This window comes from Metarhizium brunneum, chromosome 3 (assembly GCF_013426205.1).
Source record: "Metarhizium brunneum chromosome 3, complete sequence".
NCBI lineage: Eukaryota > Fungi > Ascomycota > Sordariomycetes > Hypocreales > Clavicipitaceae > Metarhizium > Metarhizium brunneum.
In genome coordinates, this window is record NC_089424.1 from 2,671,958 (window position 1) to 2,693,058 (window position 21,101).

Consider the following 21,101-nt stretch of genomic DNA (forward strand, 5'->3'; position numbering starts at 1 on the left):
GTAACATGGGATTTTGTTAGACTCTAATCCTGTCCGAACCGCAACCCCGTCCCACGATAGTCGACCCACGTGTATTTGAAACCAGGATTACGCTCCTCTTCAGCCGCAAGCACCGAGTGGGAACTCGGCGCCGCAGGTGTGTTCCTGGATTGGATGGGTATGACTCCCGGCTTGCGGCTTGGACCAGGCCCCCAACCTTGTTTAATGGGGGTGGCCTCGTCAACAACTCGCGACGCTCCCCGTGGCAGTCTTGCCGGGGCATTTGCGAGCCGTGGGATCGGGAGAGCCCATCGGCTGCCTGTCCGTCCAACGTGTTCGCCTTCAAGGCTGCTGCCTGACATGTTGTTGCCTGGGCCCGCTGGGCTCGCCAAAACCAGATGTTACCAGAACATTGAACATGTTCAACCCGGCACGCGGCGATCCACTCCCTACATCCCATCCTGCATCCGAGACACCCGGTGCGGTGAACACGAACGTCACAACCCGGCCTTGACTAAAACCCACAATTAGGATAGGGTTAGAGAAGTTTCAGTGGCCGGACTCGGCTGTCGTTGGCGATTGTTCCGTCCCCGAGCGCTTGTATCTCAACGCTGACGGGCATAGCCTCGCTTGTTGTCACAGTGGAGCCGCGTCGACACGTTTTTGGGACGCAACAACCTTGTAATGAACAAAAAAAGGTGTCTTATCGGATGTCGTCAGCCCTGGTGTATTTCATCTTTACGCTTGGCCCTATTTATAAGGGGGTGGTGTTGTTCTCGCCCGACGTTCTTTGGAGCCCGTACCCGGTTCTGGTCGTAGATCGATCTATGTATTGGCACTCGGTACTGCTCAGCATTCTTTTTGTATTCTTCCCATTTTCCAAACTCGACCAGGGGAATTGAATTCTAGTGACCGCTTTGGAAACAAACACGTCTGGTGGTTCTCGGGCCCCTCGAGCAAAAGCAGCACCAACATGTCCAGCCGCAGCGCCCTCGAAAACGCCCAAATCTTCTGCCGGGACAATCCCAAGAGCCCGCTGTGCAATGACGTGCCCGGCTTCTACGAGTACCGGATCGATCTCGCGCCGAATGCCGCGTTCCTGGGCATATTCGGGGCGTCGCTGGTGGCCTACACGCTCATCCTGATAGTCACCCGGCGCGGCGTGGCCTTCAACGTGGCGCTGATTCTCGGCCTCATCTGCGAGGTGCTGGGGTATCTGGGCCGGATCCTCAGCTGGCACAATCCGTGGGACGAGAACGGCTTCATGATTCAGATATGCTGCCTGACGATTGGGCCGGCCTTCATGGCGGCCGGCTGCTACCTGTGCCTGAGGAGGATCGTGAGCGCCTTTGGGCCGGAGAACTCGAGGCTGCCGCCCGAGTACTACACGCGCATTGTGAGTGCATGTCACGATGGGCCTCAATGTCCTTTCGCTCTGCTAACACGGGTCAACCCGCCCAGTTCATCCCCTGCGACGTCGTCTCGCTCGTGCTGCAGGCCGTGGGCGGCGCCTTGGCCGCGACGGCCGCGCACAACCACGAGTCTGCCAGTCTCGGGTCCAACATCATGATTGCCGGGCTGGCCTTCCAGGTGGCGACGATGCTGGGCTTCATCACGGCCGCGTCCGACTTTGCCCTCCGCACATACCGTCGCTACCGGGCGCAGGGCGCGTCGGCGCTGTCCCAGGACGCCGCGCTGGTGCGGATGCGGCGCACGCTACGGTTCAAGCTCTTTCTCGGCGCGCTGTCGCTTGCCTCGGTGCTGATCCTGTGGCGGAGCGCCTTTCGCGTCGCCGAGCTGAGCGAGGGCTGGACGGGGCCCATCATGGCCGACCAGGGCATGTTTGTCGGCTTCGAGGGCGTCCTCATCGTCGTGGCCGTGCTGGCCTTGAACGTGTTCCACCCTGGCATCTGTGCCAAGGAGCTGTTTGCCGGCGGCGGCGGTCTGAAGGGATGCTGGTGCATGCGTAGGAAGAAGGGCGCTGCGGCAAAGGACGCGAGGAGTCTGAGTGATGGGGAGTCCAAGCCTGCGTATGCCTCTGCGTAGATGGGAGCGTCCGATGTTGTCGGCTACGATGGATGCCTTGTGGAGGCGGGGTTTACTTTGTTTGTTTGTTTCTTTCGAATGGCAAGCATGGCGTTTTGATAGACTAGATACAAGTCGCACATAGAGACTCGCACGTATAGACACGTAACCAACAATAATGTCGAGACGGAACTTTCTGCGTCAAAGTTCACGCTAGTACCGAGTATTCAACGCCCATATCTGCATAGATCCCGAGGGTTACGTGGTGGCTTTGAGCCTTGGGGTCCTCAGGAGCCTACCAGGAGAGCTGAAAGCCATAGTAGCCAGTTTTGCACTTTATTTACAGAACACGAGCCGCATGTAAGCCCTCGTGTTTATCGGCAAGTAGCCCGCCATGCAACGCCTCTTCAACCTGTGGTGGCGCACAATGGGCTTGCAGAACTCGGATAGCCGACTTGTCTTGCAATATCTAGACTGTCTCGCAGCGTCACAGGCGCAGTACTCACATTTTAGCCTGCATGTTAAGCCAACTCTGGTGATGACTGGTAGAAATATTCCTCCCCCTAGACGTGGCCGGTATGCTGGCCGTCTGATACCGGGGGCTTGACTTACACGACTAACTGTTGCACCGTCGACAGAAATATCTACAGGATCCAGAAGAGCAAGCCATCATCCCCTCGCACAGGCGCCAAGTGCCAGATGTCTCGGTCTTGCAACAGACCGATTGTGGCGGAACTTTGCTCCCGCGGCTCTGTCAAGATATCAAATGTCTCATCACGAGAAACCCAACTAAATCCAGTTGCAACAACACGCAATTGGCCGTCGTCAATATCACGCCACATACAACACGCACCAGTATTACGAGAAGCTGACGGGCTCATTGATTTCGCCATCATCCGCGAACATGTAGACGCACGAGGTCGTCTAGTCCCGACTCCTGTATGCAGACGCCAAGTATAAGTAAAACGCTCGGCGCCCGATGAAGCCGCGCATCTACAGGAACCAAACCGCGTCGTCCCTCAAGAATCCTTCTCTTGAAACTTGTTGCCTTCTACATAAGGCTCTTTGTTAAACAAATCCACACTCGCTTATACCCCAACCACGTTCATGTTGCTCAAAATGCGCGCCGCCAGCACCGCGCACGCCCTCCTGGCTGCTGCTGCCGCCATCACCGCCGCCCAGGCCGACACGGAGAGCATCCTGACGGGAGCCGTCCTCTCGACAGAGGCCATCCTGACCGGGGCCACGCTCTCCACCGAAACCGTCTTGACGGGCGTCACGCGCCAGACCTCCGAGGGCGTCCTGACGGGCGTCACGCGGGAAACCTCTGTCCCGACTTCCACCGGGAGCATCCTCACCGGCGTCACCCTCGAGACGTCCATGTCTGTTCCCGCCAACACCAGCGCCGCCGGGCCTACCGGCTCGCAGACGGGCGTGCCTGTCGCCGGCGCGGCCCTGGGCTCGCAAAACTCCCGGCTGGTTCTGGGCGCTGCTGTTCTCGTGGCTGCGCTGGCGGTCTCTTGATTTGATTCGGGGGCATGGCCCTTCACGCCGACTTCATCGCCCGACTGGCGCTTTTTTGTATCGGATATCGCTGGACATTTTGGAATATACGAGTCGTATTTTTGCAATCTGCTGGTTTATGAGTTGAGACGTGAATATATAGGTCATTGCTTTACCTGTATGTAAACGGACCAAGAACGTCATGGCTAATGTTGCCGCAGACGGGCCAGCCGTGCCTCTATGGAGTGCATTCGATTCATCATGAAGCAAGGCCTATGTAGTCCCACGGAAAGTGACATGGTGAAACACTTGGAAATTAAAGTATATTCTTGTTTACTGCCGACTCTCCCCGAAAGCCGCACAAATCTACGTATGCGGGAATCGGGGCCCAAATATAGCAAATACCAGCCGCCCAACAGGCGCGCAGTCAAACCATCTCCCCCAAGTGCTTCGCCCAAACAGATTTCGCCAACATGAGACCCGTTTAAGCTTACTGGGAAAATACGCTGGTTCGACCATCTCTTTGTGTGAATGCAGACAATAGCAAAGGTATGAGAGGGTATCGCGAAACTATTACGTCCCAGCACAACGCCAAGTAGTATGCATCATGCAAGGTTTTCGTCAAATAAAGCATCATGGTGGCTTCATCATCATAGGCCACAGTAAATGTTAATGCGCTCGTTTGCGCCGGCCAAATGCCCGCTGGAAGGATGATGGTTGGGGTGCGAACATGGGCAAATGCCCGGGTATGCTTACAGGATGTAACAGGGGGAGGCTATACAAATATGGCATGCGCCATCGTATCAATGGTTCGATCCGGCTTGGCTACAGGCTGATGCTACCCAATGGTAGAATCTTGGTCCCATCTCCAATAAATCTGGCCCGGAATTCGACGATACCTTGGCTAATCGTGTTGAAGTCTTTGACTTTACGGGCTCGGAAGTCGGTAAGGAGCTGTTTCAGACCAGCAATGTACTTCTGCTTCTGCTCCTCGTCGTAATGGTCCGCTGCTCCTAGCTGAAGCAGGATCTGGTCATCTGTCCAGTTTGGGCTGTCAGTGCCCAACTCGAGCCATGCTTCTGTTTTGCACGTTTTAGCACCTGTCCGGGGAATTCCACTCACCGGGAGCTTGCATCGTCTCAAAGTGTTGAAACTCGCATTGGCTTCCCCTGGGACATTGCTGTCCAGCCAACTCATCAGGGCAAAGTTCCTTCTTGACATCAATCTTGTTACTGTACGTTATCGACCGCAATCCACCGGCCACATCCTGATTAAACGAGGGGTGGAATCGATAAGCACGGAAGTACTGCAGAGGTGTTTCGTACGGAACGAAGCTCGTCTTTGGAGCGGTAAGCTTGCCGTCTTCATTTGCCGACCCTGGCTCTGGCAAGGCAGGGCCGCCCGGGAACGCAGCGGTGGCACCTAATGTCACCGGGCTAGCTTCCACAACTTCCTCAGTCTGGGATAGCATAGCACTGTCTTGCTCCAAGAAGCCATAGTTGCTCGCCACTGCAGACGAATTTGCCTCTGGAGGCTCATAATCTCCCTCAGAATTCTCTTCGACGTCTTCGTCCGCTGAGTAGCCCGCATCTTCCATATCGACATCCTCGGCGCTGTCAGAATGCAAGGAGGAGGATTGAGGAACGTTCGGGACCAGCTCATTGTTTGCTGGGAACGTCTCGGTATTCATTTTGTTTGATTCAGGCAGAATTGTTGTGCTCATAATGTCCTCATTGCTCAAGTTTGGTGCAGCCACGCCAGCGCTGGATTTACCCGCGGGAGGCAAGTCACGGGATGGGAAAGAAGCTTCGTCATCAACATCTGGTACATCATCAGGTTGTTCCGGAGCTTGATCTTGCTCGCTTGATCTGGCCGCTGGGTGTTCGCTTTCATCTATTGGATTTGAGCAGGTCGACTCCTGCAAAGATTCAAGTGTTTTTTCTTGTTCTTTGTCATTATGGTTAGTCCTATTTTCCATGATGCATTTTGGGCGTATCAACATACCGGAGTCAGATAGATCAACAGGAGCAGAGGTGTCCATCTCGTTGTCCGAGTCTGAGCTTAAAATTTCACCCTTTAGCCTTTCTTCTTCAAGCATATCCTCTTCTAACTCTTGTTCGATCCTCGCGATTTCGGACTGAAGAGCTTTTAGCTTCAGTCGTTGTTTTCTGCGTCGAGCTTCAATCAACGGCAAGCGTTCGCTGGCGGCACGAGAGCGCGAGCGCTGTTCTAAACTTGTCCCCAGAGCTGTCCTCGCCTCATGACCCAGCTCGCCGTAGAACCGTGGAGGTGCTACCGGTCGACCGGTCGTGTCGCACCCATCCTCAAAAGAACTGTCATTCAGCGGAGAGAGTACCGGAGAGCCTTGCCGTGAATTCTTGGCCTTCTTACGAGCCTCGGCCTCGGCAATCTTTCTCTTCATCTCTTCTATTTGCTTATTCATACTTTCCAAGTCGCTGCCATTATTCCTGCTGGCGCTCCTCAGTGGCGTTGAGGCCGATGCAGGGCTTCTCAATTGTCGCGGTATGGAGAAGTCAGGTATGGCTTGTACGTCTCGCAGCACAGCATCCTGTTGGTGTGGGGGGTTAGGCATACCCGAAGGAGTCTCTGGCCGACTTGGAGAATCAAGTTCCATTTCCTCATCCCCGTCCTCTTCCTCTTCCGCTTCACTGACGTTGATCAAAAATGGTCGAGATTCCGTGTTCTGATCAAATGCTGGGGCTGGTCGAGGCTGGCTCGGATCGACGGCCTGGAGAGTCGTGGTGGGTTGCTGCATAGTCTGAGGTGGCGAGGTGGCTTGCTTACTCGGTGACCATGACAGCCCTGGAATAACAGTCGCTGAAGCATCGTTCCGCGGAGCGTTAGATCCGTCGTGGCTCGTAGTCTTGAAGAATGCTTCAAGTGTCGAATCGCCCTTACTGAAACCATTCTTATCGTCTACCGGAGTGGGCTTTAGTTGCTTGAGGGCTTCTCGCGCCTTTTTGAGAGCCTCCATTTTCTGCTGTAGCAACTTAGACTTTTCTGACTGTGTCAGGGTTGGCTTGACGTCTGTAGCCACCGCCTTGGCGCTTTTTGGAGCAACTGCGTCGTCTGCCGGTAATGGCGCAGGTGCAGTGCCTTGTTTTGAGCCCTTTGCAGCGAGTAGACGGGCGATTCGATCTTTCCGTGACTCAGAGGCGTCAACGACAGCAGACTTGGGTTTTGCAAGCACGGGCTTCGTAGTTTCGACAGCCAGCGCTTTTGAAATACTCGTCCCATCTGAAGTTGCAGACTCCTTCTCTTCTGGCTCTGACGTCATCCTGGTGGCCTCGGTGAAATTGAGACCTAAGTCCTTGAAGAGCGATTTGAGAAGCGCTTCGTCAACACCTTCCGAAACGTAGTTGTTGAATCTTATATTTAGTGGCCATAATCGAAGAATAGCATCCTTTGCCTGCTTCTTAGACGCTTCCAAATCCGAATGATTCATGGACTTGGTTTGACTGGGCGTGGGAGGCAGAACATCCCGTACATCGATAGGCGCTGACGATGCCACCTCGCTCGCGATAAGTTTATCGCCTGTCGCATTAGTTAAGAGACGATACGACACAGCTTGCACAGCGTGATTACAATAAGTACCTGTAAAATAGTCCAATAGGCTGTCTCCGGGTTGTGAGATTTCATGGGGCGACAAATACGGCGAATACGAACCTGACCGTTCGCGGCCGTCGACTGGTTCGTACCCGACTTGTCTTTGCTGGTGTGTTTGACTTGTACCAGCCGCATCTTGTTTAGTTTCCATCGGTTCATAGACATCCTCGAGCTCCCCATCCTCGCTGACCCCGCCATCTTCTAACGGCTTTGCTGGTGTCCCGCTTAGTCCAGGTATGCTCGTCACGGGTTGGCTTTTCGGCAGGACTTGCGTATTTTCTTGAGAACTTTGATGAGATAGCGATTCTACCTGCCAGCTTGGTAGATGTTCATGTGACCAGGAGCCATGCTGTGTTGAACTGACAGCGTGCGTTCCTAACCCCAAGCCAGGGATCAAATTATGCCCGTAACCAGGGCCGGATGCGCTCTCTGGTATAGATGGTTGACCTTGTGAGGCAGCAATCAAAGTGTTCAGTGCAGGAGTATAGGCGGGCTGAGACGTGTGCGGAAATCCTTGATGGAGGTTATAACCATCAGGCGGAACGTACCCGTACCCATGCTGGCTCATCTTCTGGTAGACCTGTACATACCACTGTGCTGTGCGACTCTTCTGACCCGCTTAAGGGCTTAGAACGAACTCTGACGAAAATCACAGCTGTCTGTGCAAAGGCCGACTGGGTGAATGCGTCTGCGAGTTCTAGTAGCACTGGAACGATGTTGCGACCCGTGACGTACCGACGCGTGTCGCGTCAAAGGCTGCGAAATATGTCTTGACAAAAGGCGCGAACAAAGAGCCCCATCAAAGACTCCGAGCGCACTTTCCGCAGTCTTTCTGCGTTTGCGCAAACTCACTCTTTGTTGTCGGACGCGACGACTCTGGGTTGCAAGTATTTTTGGAGGTTGAGCTTTGCGGTTAGGTCTAAGCGCTGGCAAAGAAGCGCTAGTCTGAAGTTGGGTCTGGCTCCACAAGACACCACGCTAGCCGAGAAAGAAGAAAGTCACGTGTCACGGTTTGTTTACTTGGGAGGGGTCTCGCCCCAGCAACGGCAATTGTTGTAGTATATCATTCCCAGCTCTACTCTACACTAGCAAGCTGGAAAATGACGAGCCTGTTCACGCCATTCTAATTCCGTCTCTACTTGTTCACGGCGCGCTGGTGCTTTTAGTTGTTCTTCTGCCCTGCGATCCACGTGTTCTGCGGTGGACCTGTATTATCTACTCACTCTTTTTTTCTTGCGGCCAGGTTTGTTTACGCGCATATGATTGTATAGGTTGGGGCGGAGTATTGATGCATATCAATAAAGCCGGCGTTGATGTTTCTCGTTGACAATGGCTTTCAACCTGAATAACTCGGCACAACGCCGTAGCAATCCCTTTACTCGAACCGGATCTCCCTCTCCGTCATCACCAACCCCTCTCAACCGAAGCAGACCAAAATCTGCCCTGTTTTCTTCACCACCACCACCGCCGAGTGTGTCAACACCATCGCCTCATGGCCGGTCGCAGTCCAACAGCTCATATGGGACGTCGTTGGTCGCAACAGGAAACGCAGTCAGACACCATAGAAACGAGTCGAGAAATGGAACGCCCACTTCGAATACGTTTGCACCTTCGTTTATTAAGTTGGAGGAGATGAGACGAGAACATGACACGGTAAAGGGCATCGAAGGGGAGAATGACTTCTCTGGTAAACGCTATGTGTGGGTTAGGGATTCACAACATGCATTTATAAAGGGATGGGTTGTCGAAGAGCTGGGCAATAGCCGCATCCTGGTGCAAACAGATGATGGAACTGTCAGTTTATCAAACTTTGCGCCAACGAAGAAGGAAGTAGCTAACTGAATGACAGCAACGGGAACTCGACGCCGAAAGTGTCGACAAAGTTAATCCTGCCAAGTTCGATAAGGCAAACGATATGGCCGAGTTGACCCATTTGAACGAGGCTTCAGTCGTCCATAACCTTAAAATGAGGTATCAATCAGATTTGATTTATACATACTCGGGACTCTTCCTCGTTACGGTCAATCCGTATTGCCCATTACCTATTTATACCAATGAGTACATCAACATGTACAAAGGCAGAAGTCGGGAAGATACCAAGCCACATATTTTCGCCATGGCTGACGAAGCCTTCAGAAATTTGGTGGAAGAGGGTCGAAATCAGAGTATCCTAGTAACAGGTGAATCCGGCGCTGGCAAAACGGAAAATACCAAGAAAGTCATCCAGTACCTTGCGGCCGTGGCCCCATCCGAGACTTCTGCTCGAAGCAAATCGCAACACACCAATCTCTCACAACAAATTCTCCGAGCAAACCCTATTCTAGAGGCATTTGGAAACGCGCAAACGGTTCGAAATCATAACTCTTCGAGATTCGGAAAGTTCATCCGCATTGAATTCAACAGAAATGGAGCTATTGCCGGAGCATTTATTGATTGGTATCTCCTTGAAAAATCACGAGTTGTTCATATCAACCCTCATGAGCGGAACTACCACATCTTTTATCAGCTTCTGAAGGGCTCCAGCAATCGCGTCAAGAGTGATTTGCTTCTGAGCGGACTGGATACCCAAAATTTCGCGTATACAAGAAACGGACACGATACGATTGTTGGCGTGTCCGATAAAGCAGAATGGGACTTATTGATGGAAGCGTTCGATGTGATGGGTTTCTCTGACGATGAACAACTATCGATTCTTCGTACAGTTGCAGCAGTGTTGCATTTGGGCAACGTCGAGGTCGTCAAGGAAAGCCGCGCGGCTGATCAAGCACGATTGGCGCCAGAGTCGAAACAAGTGGTAACAACTGTGTGCAAACTTCTCGGTGTGCCAGTAGATCCTTTTATTCAAGGACTGCTGCACCCGAAGGTCAAAGCCGGACGAGAGTGGGTTGAGAAGGTCCAAACCCCGGAACAAGTACGACTTAGTCTAGATGCCTTGTCTAAGGGTATTTATGAACGAGGATTTGGCGATCTCGTCTCTCGAATCAACCGCCAGCTTGACAGAACAGGCATGGGACTTGATGATTCGCACTTTATCGGTGTCCTCGATATTGCTGGCTTCGAAATCTTCGAGGAGAATAGCTTCGAACAGCTGTGCATCAACTACACCAATGAGAAACTTCAGCAATTCTTCAATCATCACATGTTTGTCCTTGAACAAGAGGAATACGCACGCGAACAGATTGAATGGCAGTTTATTGACTTTGGCCGAGACTTGCAGCCAACAATTGATCTTATTGAGCTGCCAAATCCAATCGGTATCTTTTCTTGTCTCGATGAGGATTGTGTCATGCCAAAGGCTACGGATAAGACTTTCACAGAGAAGCTGCATTCACTTTGGGATAAGAAATCCACCAAATATCGACCTTCTCGCCTTGGACACGGCTTCATCCTCACACATTACGCTGCCGAAGTGGAATATTCCACCGAAGGCTGGCTGGAGAAGAACAAAGACCCACTGAATGATAACATCACACGTCTGCTTGCCTCTTCGTCCGACAAACACGTTGCTGGCCTATTTTCCGACTGTGCTGCAGCAGATGAGGATATTGGTGGCAGCCGAAGCCGAGTAAAGAAGGGACTGTTCCGCACTGTTGCCCAGAGACACAAGGAGCAACTTCACAGTCTAATGACTCAACTTCATTCAACACATCCTCACTTTGTGCGATGTATTCTACCCAACCACAAAAAACGGCCAAAGCAGTTCAATAATCTTCTCGTTCTCGATCAGCTACGCTGCAACGGTGTTTTGGAAGGTATCCGAATTGCTCGAACAGGGTTTCCCAACAGACTTCCTTTCACGGAGTTTCGCCAGCGATATGAAGTGCTCTGCTCAAATATGCCTACAGGTTACCTTGAAGGCCAAGCTGCTGCGACAATCATGCTGGAGAAGCTTGGCCTCGACAAAACACTATATCGTGTCGGTCTTACAAAGGTGTTCTTCCGGGCAGGCGTTCTAGCAGAATTGGAAGAGCAGCGCGATGCCCTGATCACGGAGATCATGGCCAGGTTTCAGTCCGTTGCCAGAGGCTTCATCCAACGACGTGTCGCATACAAGAGACTTTTCCGAACTGAAGCCACGAGAATTATTCAGAGAAACTTCAACATATACCTGCGCCTAGTTGAAAACCCGTGGTGGCAACTCATTGTGAAGATGAAACCCTTGCTGGGAGCTACTCGTACTGCAACCGAAGTTAAAAAGCGAGATGCCATGATCAAGCAACTCAACGAAAAGATGCGACTTGACGAAAAGGTGCGGCAGAAGTTGGAAGATGACCGTCGCAATACTCATACGGAGATGGTTCGAATCCAGCAGACACTGGAGAGCGAGCGTGCACTTGCATTGGACAAAGAGGAGATCTTTAAACGACTGCAAACTCGTGAGGCCGAGCTTGAGGAGAAGCTCTCTGGTGCCATTGATGACCAAGAGAGACTCGAGGACCAACTTGATGAACTCATGGAAGCCAAGAGTCGAGCAGAAGAGGACGTCGAAAAATTCCGACATCAACTCGAACAAGCTGCAGGGCTAATTGCTAAGCTGGAGGAGGAGAAGAGCAAGTTGTCAGCAAAGTCTGTAGAACTGGAGAACGCGGTCAAGGAAATCTCCCGGAAGCAGTCTGAGCGCAGCGAGCAAGAGGCCGCCCTTGCCGATGAGATTAAGGTCCTTCAAAGCCAATTAAGTGTCAAAGATCGCAAGGTACAAGATTTGGAAGGCAAGCTGCTTCAGCTGGACCAAGACACGGAAGTAAAGTTGCGTGCTGCTCAAAAGGAGTCGGAAGCCGCCAAATTGCGAGAAACCCGTCTTAGCCAAGAGAACAAGGATGTAAAGCACCAGCTCTCCCAACTCTCCAAGACTTCAACTGATTATGAAGATTTGGTAAGAAGCAAGGAGAGCGAGTTGGCTCTGCTCCGCAGCGACAAGAGGAAGTTTGAGACTGAGCGACGTACTCTGGAAGACCAGAAGAAGGCACTGACGGAGGAAAAGAACAGAATCTCAAGCAGGTCTCACGATGTTCAAGCCGAGTTGGATGCAATGAAGTCTAAGCACTCCCAACTCGAACGCGAGGCTGAGGAGGCCAAAACGCTGCTTGCTGCTAGGCTCTCAGAAGATGCCCAAGCGGATAAAAACAGGTCACTCCTAGAGGCTCAAATCAAGGATCTCAAAGAACAACTCTACACTACTCAAATGGACCTAAGCCGAGAACGACAATCGCGCGATGATGTTCTGCTTCTCGGAGAACACAAGTACCAAAGCCTCAAGGATGAGTATGACAGTTTGAATGAAGCAAAGATTGTCATTGAAAAGGAACTTTATGTTCAGCAGGACACTTTACGGAGAGCCATGGAAGCACGCACCGCAGTTGAGAAAGAGCGAGACGAGGCACGGGATGAAATCCGTCGACTGCGGGTGGCCAAAACGCAGGCTGAAGAAGCCCGTGTGCAAGCTGAAATCTCTGGCGAGCGTCAGGCTTCCAAAATGGCTCTAGAAAGAGAGGTCAGCCTGCGGAAGGACTTGGATGCTGCACATGATCGATTGCGGTGGTTTGAGGATGAGTGCGCCAAGCTCAACCACGAAATCGAAGATCTTAACAAACTGATTGCATCTTCGGGCGAGTTTGGACTGAAAAACGACCAAGCAAAGGAGCGGATGGAACGAGAGCTCAACACTGTCAAGAGCCGACTGGCTGCTTCTGAAAATGACAATAGGGCGCTTCTCAATAAGCTCCAGCAAAAGGGGCTCGAGATCGCCAGGTCCACCTCCCGTGCCAATGAAGCCTCTCGCGGTCATATCATCAGTCTGCAAAAGGAGAAGTCCAGGCTAGAAGAACAAAACGCTAATTTGAACAAGCAGCTTGGCGATGCCCAGGTGACAGTCGCAACTTTGGAGAAGAAGACGGAGAAGCTTCAACTCAATCTCGAAGATCTCAACCACGAGGTTGCGCGGGAAGTCCAGTCCAGCAGAAATGCAGAGAAAGCTTCGTCTAACTTCACGGTTCAGCTTGCAGAGGCCAACAGAACCATCGATTCTGAACGTCAGCTGCGCACACAGTCACAAGCAACTGTTCGTACGCTACAGGCTACCATAGATGCCAGAGACAAGGAGCTCCAAGAGCTACGTGGACAGATGCTCAATGCCCTGCGGTCTGTCGACCCGGAAATCCGGATCCCTCCACCGTCAGATGACAGCAATCAAAAGGCCCTCCTCAAAAACTTTGATCTGGCACGCAAGGTCGAGGAGCTTCAGCAGAATCTCCGTGTTCAGTCAGCTGCTAGGACCAACGCAGAAAGCCAACTCGCAGATCTTCGTGCGACACGACACGAGAGCCCCGGTCGACCCAAGTTGGAAGAGATTCACCTTAACGAGGCACCCTTCAACGGTTCTCCTACGCAGCGACGAGCTGCTAAGATCAACGCCCGGCGCTTCTCAAATACCTCGACACCCAGAAAGGCTAATCAGGACATCACCGAGCAACACGATACAGCCCGCTCAGACAAGACAGTCGACACACTGGCGGTCAACAATCGCATGGACCTAAAGGCCGAGGTTGAAGAGCTTCAAAATCAGCTTCAGATTACTCAGATGCAAAATCGCCACCTCCAAAGCCAGATTGATCGAGGCACTCCTGGTCCCGATTCCTACAATGACCAGAGCCCCTCTCTGCGTCGGATGCAGAAGCTGGAAAAGGTCAACAGTAGGTTGCACGACATGCTCGATGATTCAACAAAGAAGGTGTCTGCTCTCGAAAAGAACATCCGCACAGGCGAGTTGTCGCTGCGGGATGTACAGGCTAGATCGCACGAAGAAATTTTGGATGTGTTTAACAGTCAAGAAGAGTCACGACGTGCCCTTTTGCACAGCCACAAGGACGCTGTTGCTGAACTGACAGACGTGAAATCCCACTTTGACAAAATGCGTCACGAGAGAGCGAAACTCGAGGTTGAGCTGCGGGACACAAAGTCTGACCTGCAGGAGATGGCAATGGCTCGCGAACAGGAAGCACAGAGCCGCAGCCAGCTTCTGCAAGAGTACACCGAACTGCAGATACGGCTTGACGCCGAGACTTCCAAGCTGGCTGACGTGTCGGGAAGCCTTGAGGTGTACAAGAGCCGGGCAGATGAGTACTTTGGCAAGCTTGAACAGGCAGAAATCGCCGTGCTCAAGGCCAGCCGAGCTGAACAATTCGCCAAGTCACAGGCAAAGGAATCAGAAGACACATACAGTGAGGTGATGGCAGAGCGCCAAAAGATGGATGCCACGATTGAAGACCTCCAGCGTCAGAATCAGCGCCTCGAAGAGCGTATCGAGGACATTTCTACCGATCTCGAGTCCGTCACACAAGCCAAGAAGAGGCTTCAGCACGAGCTCGAGGACTACCGCAGCCAGCGCGCCATGGACATTGAGGACAAAGAGTCGAGCATGGAGCAGACACGAAAGAAGTATCAGGCCGAGTTTACCACCCTGACCAAGGAATTAGATCTCGCTCGCGAGGAGAAGCTGTACAAGCAGGCTGAGATTGCGCGACTTCGCGAAGAGCTGGACGAACTACGTTCAAAGTGGGATGATGAAGTCCTCAACAGCTCTACTTGGTCCAAAGAGAAGTCTCGTCTCGAGGCCACGCTTGCCGATGTTGCTTCGTCTCGTGATGAAGCCGTCAATGCCCACAACGAAGCCCAGGGCAAGGTTGTATCACTCCTATCTCAAGTACGAACATTGCGATCCTCGGTGGACGAGGTTACCTCTGAGCGCGATCTCTTGCTACGCGAGAAGCGAAGTGTGGAAGCTCGGCTTGCAGAGGCCAAGGCCGGCCTAGAGGAGCTTGTGAAGGGTGAAAGCCCATCTCTGCGCGATGCTGCGATATTGGACAAGGAAGTCCTGGACTTGAAGTCTAGCCTTGCTCATCAGGAGGATGTCGCCGCGGCGGCGGTCGAGAAAATGAGGCGCGCAGAGGCCCTCGTTTCTGATGTGCAAAAGGAGATTGCGGCCGAGCGCGAAGCCAGCACCGAGTTGCAGAAGCAGAAGGCTGCCCTCGAAAAGAGTTTGAGTGAAGCCCAGTTGAAACTGATTGACTTGGAGACAAAGGGCTTTTCTAGTGCCAGCCAAGACATTAAGTTTTTGCATAAACGAATTCAAGAGGTAAGCCGCTTCACGCAGATGCACCCACCCAAACTCATAAGACGTGCTAATTTAAGCTGTAGCTCGAATCTCAACTGGAGGACCACGAGACAGAGCGATCCAAGTCTCAGCGGTCGAACCGAAATATTGACCGCACTGTCAAGGACCTTCAGTCGCAAATCGACCGTAAGGAGAAGCAGAATACGCAGCTCTCGGAGGACGTGAACCGGATGCGCGACAAGGTGGATAAGCTTCTAAAGACGATTGACGAACTCCAAGCGTCCGAGTCGACAACGCAGCTTTCGGCTAGACGAGCGGAGCGAGAACTCCGAGAAGAAAAGGAGAAGGCTCTGCGTTTGGAGAAGGAACTCGAAGGGTGGAAAGGACTACGGTCAGAAAAGGCGTCTGCTGTTGGGAGCCTCCGCGGTCGTCTCGACGGACCCGATGTGCCCAACAGATCGAGTAGCATTAACAGAGCGCCTAGTCTTACGAAGGGATTTATTTGATGAGGGAGGGGAAAGGGAGGGGGAGGCATGTTTTTAACCGGCGTTTGTGCATTGGTTCTGGGTTCAGCGCGCTATTGGCGAATGGGAAGAATAGGGTTTTAATGACATGTATGTAAAAAGGTGTTTTTATGGTTACGCAGTACAGTGTCATATGATTGAAGGTACATAGGTTAATAAGGTTTCATTGTCTTAACGCCGAGTGCTCCTAATCTGAAGGGTGTAAAAGGGAAAATGCAGTTGATTGAATTGCAAGAGCGCATGCTCCAATATCTGGATAGAGGGATGCTTCGTACAACAAACAACCAGCACCTCAATGAAGCAAGCACGCCATACTTGCAGTAGCTGAAATACTAAACAAGCAGCAACGGCAGAAAAAAAAAGGCTGCCTTGCTGCTGACAACAGAAACAGCTCCCTCTTCCGCTAGCAAACCGCTGCATATTCAAAGGTAGATAGCCCGATGTCAAAATAGTGCCATGTACGCCGTACCGACATATCCAACCAACCACAACAACAAACACCCAGCGTGTATGTTCCGAAACCAGCGCCAGCCAGAACAGAAACCAAGACCCGGCCACGCGAATCCACGCTGCTAGCGTTGCAAAAATAACGATGTCGGAAACAAAAAAGATGACGTTGAAATGCAAAAAAGAACCGTGGCGGGTCTGGCCGGGGATTGAACCCGGGACCTCTCGCAACTTTGCTTCAGGGTTATCCCTAAGCGAGAATCATACCACTAGACCACCAGACCGTTGACCGGGAGTGCCCCGGCTTGCTGTGACGAGAGCAGCGTTATTTGGAATTATACGGGGCAAGGTTTTTCATTGGACGTCGTCGTGGCGTTTGAGTCGGCGTGAGGTCGGGAGTCGACTGGTTGCAATAATGTTCTTGATGTACTCCAGTCGTGCGGCTTGACTTGGCGTAGTGCGGTTTGTTGGCCACGGTCCACGGCTGGCTGCTCGTCTTTGGCGTTTGGCAGGTGCAACTGCCGTGGCTGCCGGGGCGGTCGATGCGTTTGCCACGGATTCATTTAGCGCCCTGGTGTACGGAGTACCGGTACGTTTGTGGGCACAGCATTGACGTGTTCGATCGCCCAACTGGCGTGGAATAAATAGTATCTCCAAAGGCGTCGAATTTATGAACCCCCCGCAGCAATACTGGTAGGTGGAAGAGACGGGTTCCCCTGGTTGGCATCTTGACAGCACGTACCACCTGTTTGATCTGTTGGCGTAGCACTGGGGGTCGTGAGTGCCACCCGATTGACGGTTTGTAAGCCGTAGCCGATTGGCTAACCTGTACATGACCTGCACCCGACGTCTTGATCCAAGCGTCGTGATGATTGCTCCAGCGCATGAGCAGTTCAAGATGAGTGTATTCTAGACGTTGTACCCGATTGACAATACGTGTTTCTCAAAGCCTGAATTTCAATTCGAGCCGACTACAATCTTGCTGCCGTACGATACAGATGTCACTTCACTTTGCAAAGCCGAACCGCCTCCCGTCCATGCGGCCTACGCGTGCCGTCCGCCCTGGCCAACTTCACCACCCGTCTTGAGCCCCTGGCTCTGACCGCCGCTCGCATTCGCGCCCTTTATCCCGGCGCCCTTCTCCCCCAGACCCTCCGGCAGGTCGGCCGTCTTCTCCGCCCTCGGCACCTTGGACGTCTGCCGCCACTTGTTAGCGGGGGGGAACTTTTTCGGCATCGCAAGGCATAAAGGAAAAAAAGAAAAAAAAAGACAAGAACTTACGTCAACGGATCCTACCCCGTGGGCGATATTGTGACCGGCTTCCTCGAAAGGGCCGTTGTGGCTTGAGCCGTCTCCGGGACGAGGCATTGTGCGTGATGTTAGAGAATGTGGTTGATTTCTGGTGTTGGACGTGAAGTAGAAATTCTTGGCTTTTGACTATGCCGCAGCTTAGTGTGCAATGCCAATTGTTGCAAAGAGACGGGGTCATCGCCATTCTGCACATTTATATATCCCACCACAGGCTTGCAACGCTGCCGGCGACGACGTCATCGTCCATGACACTCGTGGCGTCACCATCGTGGGGCGAGCTTCCTCACCAGGAAGCCGTGGCCATCATCGCTGGCCCGCGCTGGCAGCCAACATGTGGGGGATCGTTTTTCCTGTTTTCTGTGACGTGGTGGACGTGGTTTCTGCAGTAGTTTTTCTACTCTGGTTGCGGGGGACGTCAGGCCCAGGCTAGGTAATTCCTGCACATCGACAGCCCAACAGCCCGCCGCGGCACTAGTATTCATGTAGTTGAAGAGACCTGGCTGAGCTCCGTCTTCTTCATGCCATCCATCGTTTCCGCCCGTCAATCCAAAGACCCTGCCAAAGCCACAGCGCTAAACCTCAAATCACCGCCCTCCCGCTCCAAGAACCTCAAAATGCCCATACCCAATGCCCTCTCGCTCAGCATGTCCTCGTTCTCCTGCAGCTCTCCCCTGCGAATCGGCCCCTTTCGACGTCCGTCCAGCTCCCACAAGGCCCCGTCGCTGCCCTTGACGAAGCAGACGTAGTGCAGGTCCACGTTGTCCTGCGCATCCGGCGCAGCCGTGTCTCCCGCCGAGGCGGCTTCCTTGTGGGCAGCCGCGACGGCGGGTGTCTTTTCGAGGAGAGATGCGCGCTCGCGCGGAGGGAGCGGGGTGGATTTCTGGAGGAGCTCGTCCAGCGTTGTGCCCTGCTCTGAAAACACGCTGTTAGCAAGCTGCCTGGGGGGGTTTCCAGAGTAGCGCTTACCGATTAGCGTCCTGGCAGGACCGTTCGAGACAGCGTGCAGCAGACCCATCATGCCGCACGCATTGCGGATGGTTTGCTTCCACCAGATGACGGGCTCCTGCTCCCCGGCGCCCTTGTACTCGTCGACGGTGTTATCCTCTGCCATGCGGTGGCTCTCGTAGACTGCGGTTATAGGGAACACAAGGAGGAGAGCTAGTGCGGGACGGGGGATGAATGCGAGCATGTCTGGGTCGGTGAGGGAGTAGACGTCGTGGAGCTGGAGGGCTTGCGAGACGCCCAGCTTGTGGATGAGCTTGGTCATGAGCTCGGGGTTGGCTTCGAGGGGAATGAAGGCTGGAGCGCCTTGCTCCGGGTCTGGGTTTGTCGTGGCGGACATGGTATCGCTGTGTGGTTTAGGGGAGTCGTCGCCTTGTCGATTGGATGAGAAGGTTGCTGCATGTGAGGTCGTCAAGTACGCTTGATTCTGACGTGAAGAAGATGGAAGGTCCCGTCCGAGGATCTAGAAAGCTCCTGCTTGCGTGGCGGATAGTGGGGGCTCGGGAACATTGAACCTTGGCTGCATGTGCATTTATGACGTCGCCGCTTGTCGCCTGTTGCCGGCTCTGCCAGCTCCACGGCTCTAACTGCGCTCTGCGGCAAAATGTCAACGGTACTCCGTACAACCCTGAGAAACTACTGTACACTACTCTACTGACAAGCATCCCTGCTATTCGCTTACTGGCCCGGCTCTGCAGGACGGCGTCTATAAACTACAAACTTCACATACAGCAACTCACTCACATCGCCCCAGGGAGGCGTACCAAACCAACAAGAGCAACGCCTTGATCTCCTCACTGAACCAAGGTCACTCCTCTGTCCACAAGCACCAATCATTACATAGCGACTGCCGACTTTTGATACAATTACATAGCCACGACTCTGAACCACATCGCCTGAGCAAAACTCATAACAACCGCTAGCAACTTTGAAACCAACTCCGACACTATCCATCCGCTCTCAACAACAGGCTCTACCTACCTCACACCGTAAAAAAGGGCAATTTTCAGCCACATCAGGCGCTTTGACAAACAACCAAAGGCTTAAGCCTTGCTTGAGCGACTGGTTCGACGTCCCTTTGCCTTTGGCGCAGGCTTCTCATCAGCCGACTCATCAGCCGTCACCTTCGCCCCTGATTTACGACTCGACTTTCCTGTCGCCTTGGCGCCAGCGGTTTTGGTTGCCTTCGGTGCTGCCTTGGACTTCTTAGCCGACACAGGTGCCTCCTCCTCCTCCTCACTCTCATCCTTGACGGCAGCCTTCTTGCCTCGTGCAGTCTTGGTGGAAGCAGACTTGGACTTCTTTGTAGATACTGGCTCTTCTTCTTCCTCTTCCTCCTCCTCCTCCTCCTCCTCGTCTTCGTCGTTATCACTCTCATCCTTCACAACTGCTCTCCTGCCACGAGAAGCCTTTGCGGGAGTAGCTTTATCACCTTTTGCCGATTTGGCGGTCTTCGCTGACTTGGGCTTTTTGGCCTTGGGCTCATTGTTTTCGTCGTCGTCGGCGTCCTTCTTTCGACCGCGCTTGGCCGTTTTTTTCGCTGGTTTAGCATCTCCGGAGGCCTATCCATTATTAGATTTGAGACCATCCTCTATGGCAACACGGAGGCCTACCTCTTCATCTTCGGCAGCCTCGGCGGCGGCCTTCTCTTTGGCTGCCTTCTGCTTGGCAGTCAGGTGAATGCCCTTCTCGCCTAGCTTGTTCTTCTCAGGATCCTTCGTCGCGCCAGTCAGCAGGGTCCCTATCCGGTTTCTGACAGTTCGAGGAACATACGCCTTTGAAGTCTTCAGGATCGATAAAGCCTTGCTTCACGCATCGGCGGACCTTTTCTTGGACTTCTGGGTCGCTACAAAGGTCGAACATCAGTCTCTGGTGCCTCGCCAGGGAGATAGCCTAGGGACCAAGAATACTAACCCCAACTCATCGTATCCATCAATGGCATCAAAGTCATACTTGCCATCACCAGTATCACATGCCTCTTGGAGATGGAGAAGCTGCGCTCCAGAGACGCATCCCCTACGGTATGAAGGCTTTGTCAGTGATGCTGCAATAGGCGGCTGGATGTTTGCTACGCGATGGAGATGTGAGAACCACTTACCAGTGTTTCCAAGCCCAGCTCCCATGCTCATTAATTTCTACCCAGCTGCCGAAGCGAATCTCACCCTTGAGAATCTTTACCTTTTCCTCTTTGCAGACAGCGTCTTTGCAACCTGCCCGGTTGTTGGGTGAAATTTCTGCACCAATGTAAGCGTGTGTCATGGAACAGAGAGCTTTGAATAGCGGTGGTCCAGTCATACCAATGCGATATTGAGGCATGGTGTTGTAAACGTGATTCAATGGACGTGTCACGTTTTGCGCCGCGTTGCTTCAGATGTCAGATGTCAGGCTCCGCGGACGGCACGCTAGACAGTGTCTTGCTGGAAGCTTAGCTCCACCTGATGATGCTTGTAGAAACGGTTTGGCTCACATGCGACCGGGAGCAGATGGAGGATAAGCGGATGAGATGGATCGGGAGTGAGAGGTTGATGTGGGATGAAGAAGAAAAAAATCTAGAAACAAGGCTGTCGCAATGT

The 21,101-nt window shown here is 52.9% G+C and overlaps 7 protein-coding genes and 1 non-coding gene across 8 annotated transcripts; 4 read left to right on the forward strand and 4 right to left on the reverse strand.

The window, feature by feature from the left end:
* Positions 1-952: 952 nt before the first annotated feature.
* Positions 953-2,025, forward strand: himE_4 (Efflux pump himE; the record flags this gene model as incomplete). Its single annotated transcript, XM_066130701.1, has 2 exons — positions 953-1,375; positions 1,441-2,025. The coding sequence occupies 2 exons, from the start codon at positions 953-955 to the stop codon at positions 2,023-2,025; spliced, it is 1,008 nt and encodes a 335-aa protein (XP_065986884.1).
* A 1,098-nt stretch (positions 2,026-3,123) lies between these two features.
* G6M90_00g060610 (uncharacterized protein) lies at positions 3,124-3,528 on the forward strand (the record flags this gene model as incomplete). The annotated part of the gene is made up of 1 exon (XM_014689144.1): positions 3,124-3,528. The coding sequence occupies one exon, from the start codon at positions 3,124-3,126 to the stop codon at positions 3,526-3,528; it is 405 nt and encodes a 134-aa protein (XP_014544630.1).
* An 804-nt stretch (positions 3,529-4,332) lies between these two features.
* red1 lies at positions 4,333-7,702 on the reverse strand (the record flags this gene model as incomplete). Its single annotated transcript, XM_066130702.1, has 4 exons — positions 4,333-4,544; positions 4,630-5,454; positions 5,512-7,062; positions 7,123-7,702. The coding sequence occupies 4 exons, from the start codon at positions 7,700-7,702 to the stop codon at positions 4,333-4,335; spliced, it is 3,168 nt and encodes a 1,055-aa protein (XP_065986872.1).
* Positions 7,703-8,463: 761 nt separating this feature from the next.
* On the forward strand, positions 8,464-15,750 carry MYH10 (Myosin-10; the record flags this gene model as incomplete). Its single annotated transcript, XM_014689146.1, has 3 exons — positions 8,464-8,928; positions 8,984-15,265; positions 15,328-15,750. 3 exons carry the CDS (start codon positions 8,464-8,466, stop codon positions 15,748-15,750), a joined length of 7,170 nt encoding a protein of 2,389 aa, XP_014544632.1.
* A 659-nt stretch (positions 15,751-16,409) lies between these two features.
* G6M90_tRNA00000069 lies at positions 16,410-16,499 on the forward strand. Its single transcript has one exon. It is a non-coding gene; the product is annotated as a tRNA-Pro (tRNA).
* Positions 16,500-17,259: 760 nt separating this feature from the next.
* G6M90_00g060640 (uncharacterized protein) lies at positions 17,260-17,583 on the reverse strand (the record flags this gene model as incomplete). Its single annotated transcript, XM_014689147.1, has 2 exons — positions 17,260-17,412; positions 17,497-17,583. 2 exons carry the CDS (start codon positions 17,581-17,583, stop codon positions 17,260-17,262), a joined length of 240 nt encoding a protein of 79 aa, XP_014544633.1.
* Positions 17,584-18,067: 484 nt separating this feature from the next.
* Positions 18,068-18,868, reverse strand: UCHL3 (Ubiquitin carboxyl-terminal hydrolase isozyme L3; the record flags this gene model as incomplete). Its single annotated transcript, XM_014689148.1, has 2 exons — positions 18,068-18,438; positions 18,493-18,868. 2 exons carry the CDS (start codon positions 18,866-18,868, stop codon positions 18,068-18,070), a joined length of 747 nt encoding a protein of 248 aa, XP_014544634.1.
* A 703-nt stretch (positions 18,869-19,571) lies between these two features.
* Positions 19,572-20,844, reverse strand: G6M90_00g060660 (uncharacterized protein; the record flags this gene model as incomplete). The annotated part of the gene is made up of 6 exons (XM_014689149.1): positions 19,572-20,090; positions 20,142-20,243; positions 20,302-20,374; positions 20,443-20,544; positions 20,627-20,762; positions 20,826-20,844. 6 exons carry the CDS (start codon positions 20,842-20,844, stop codon positions 19,572-19,574), a joined length of 951 nt encoding a protein of 316 aa, XP_014544635.1.
* Between the last annotated feature and the right edge of the window lie 257 nt (positions 20,845-21,101).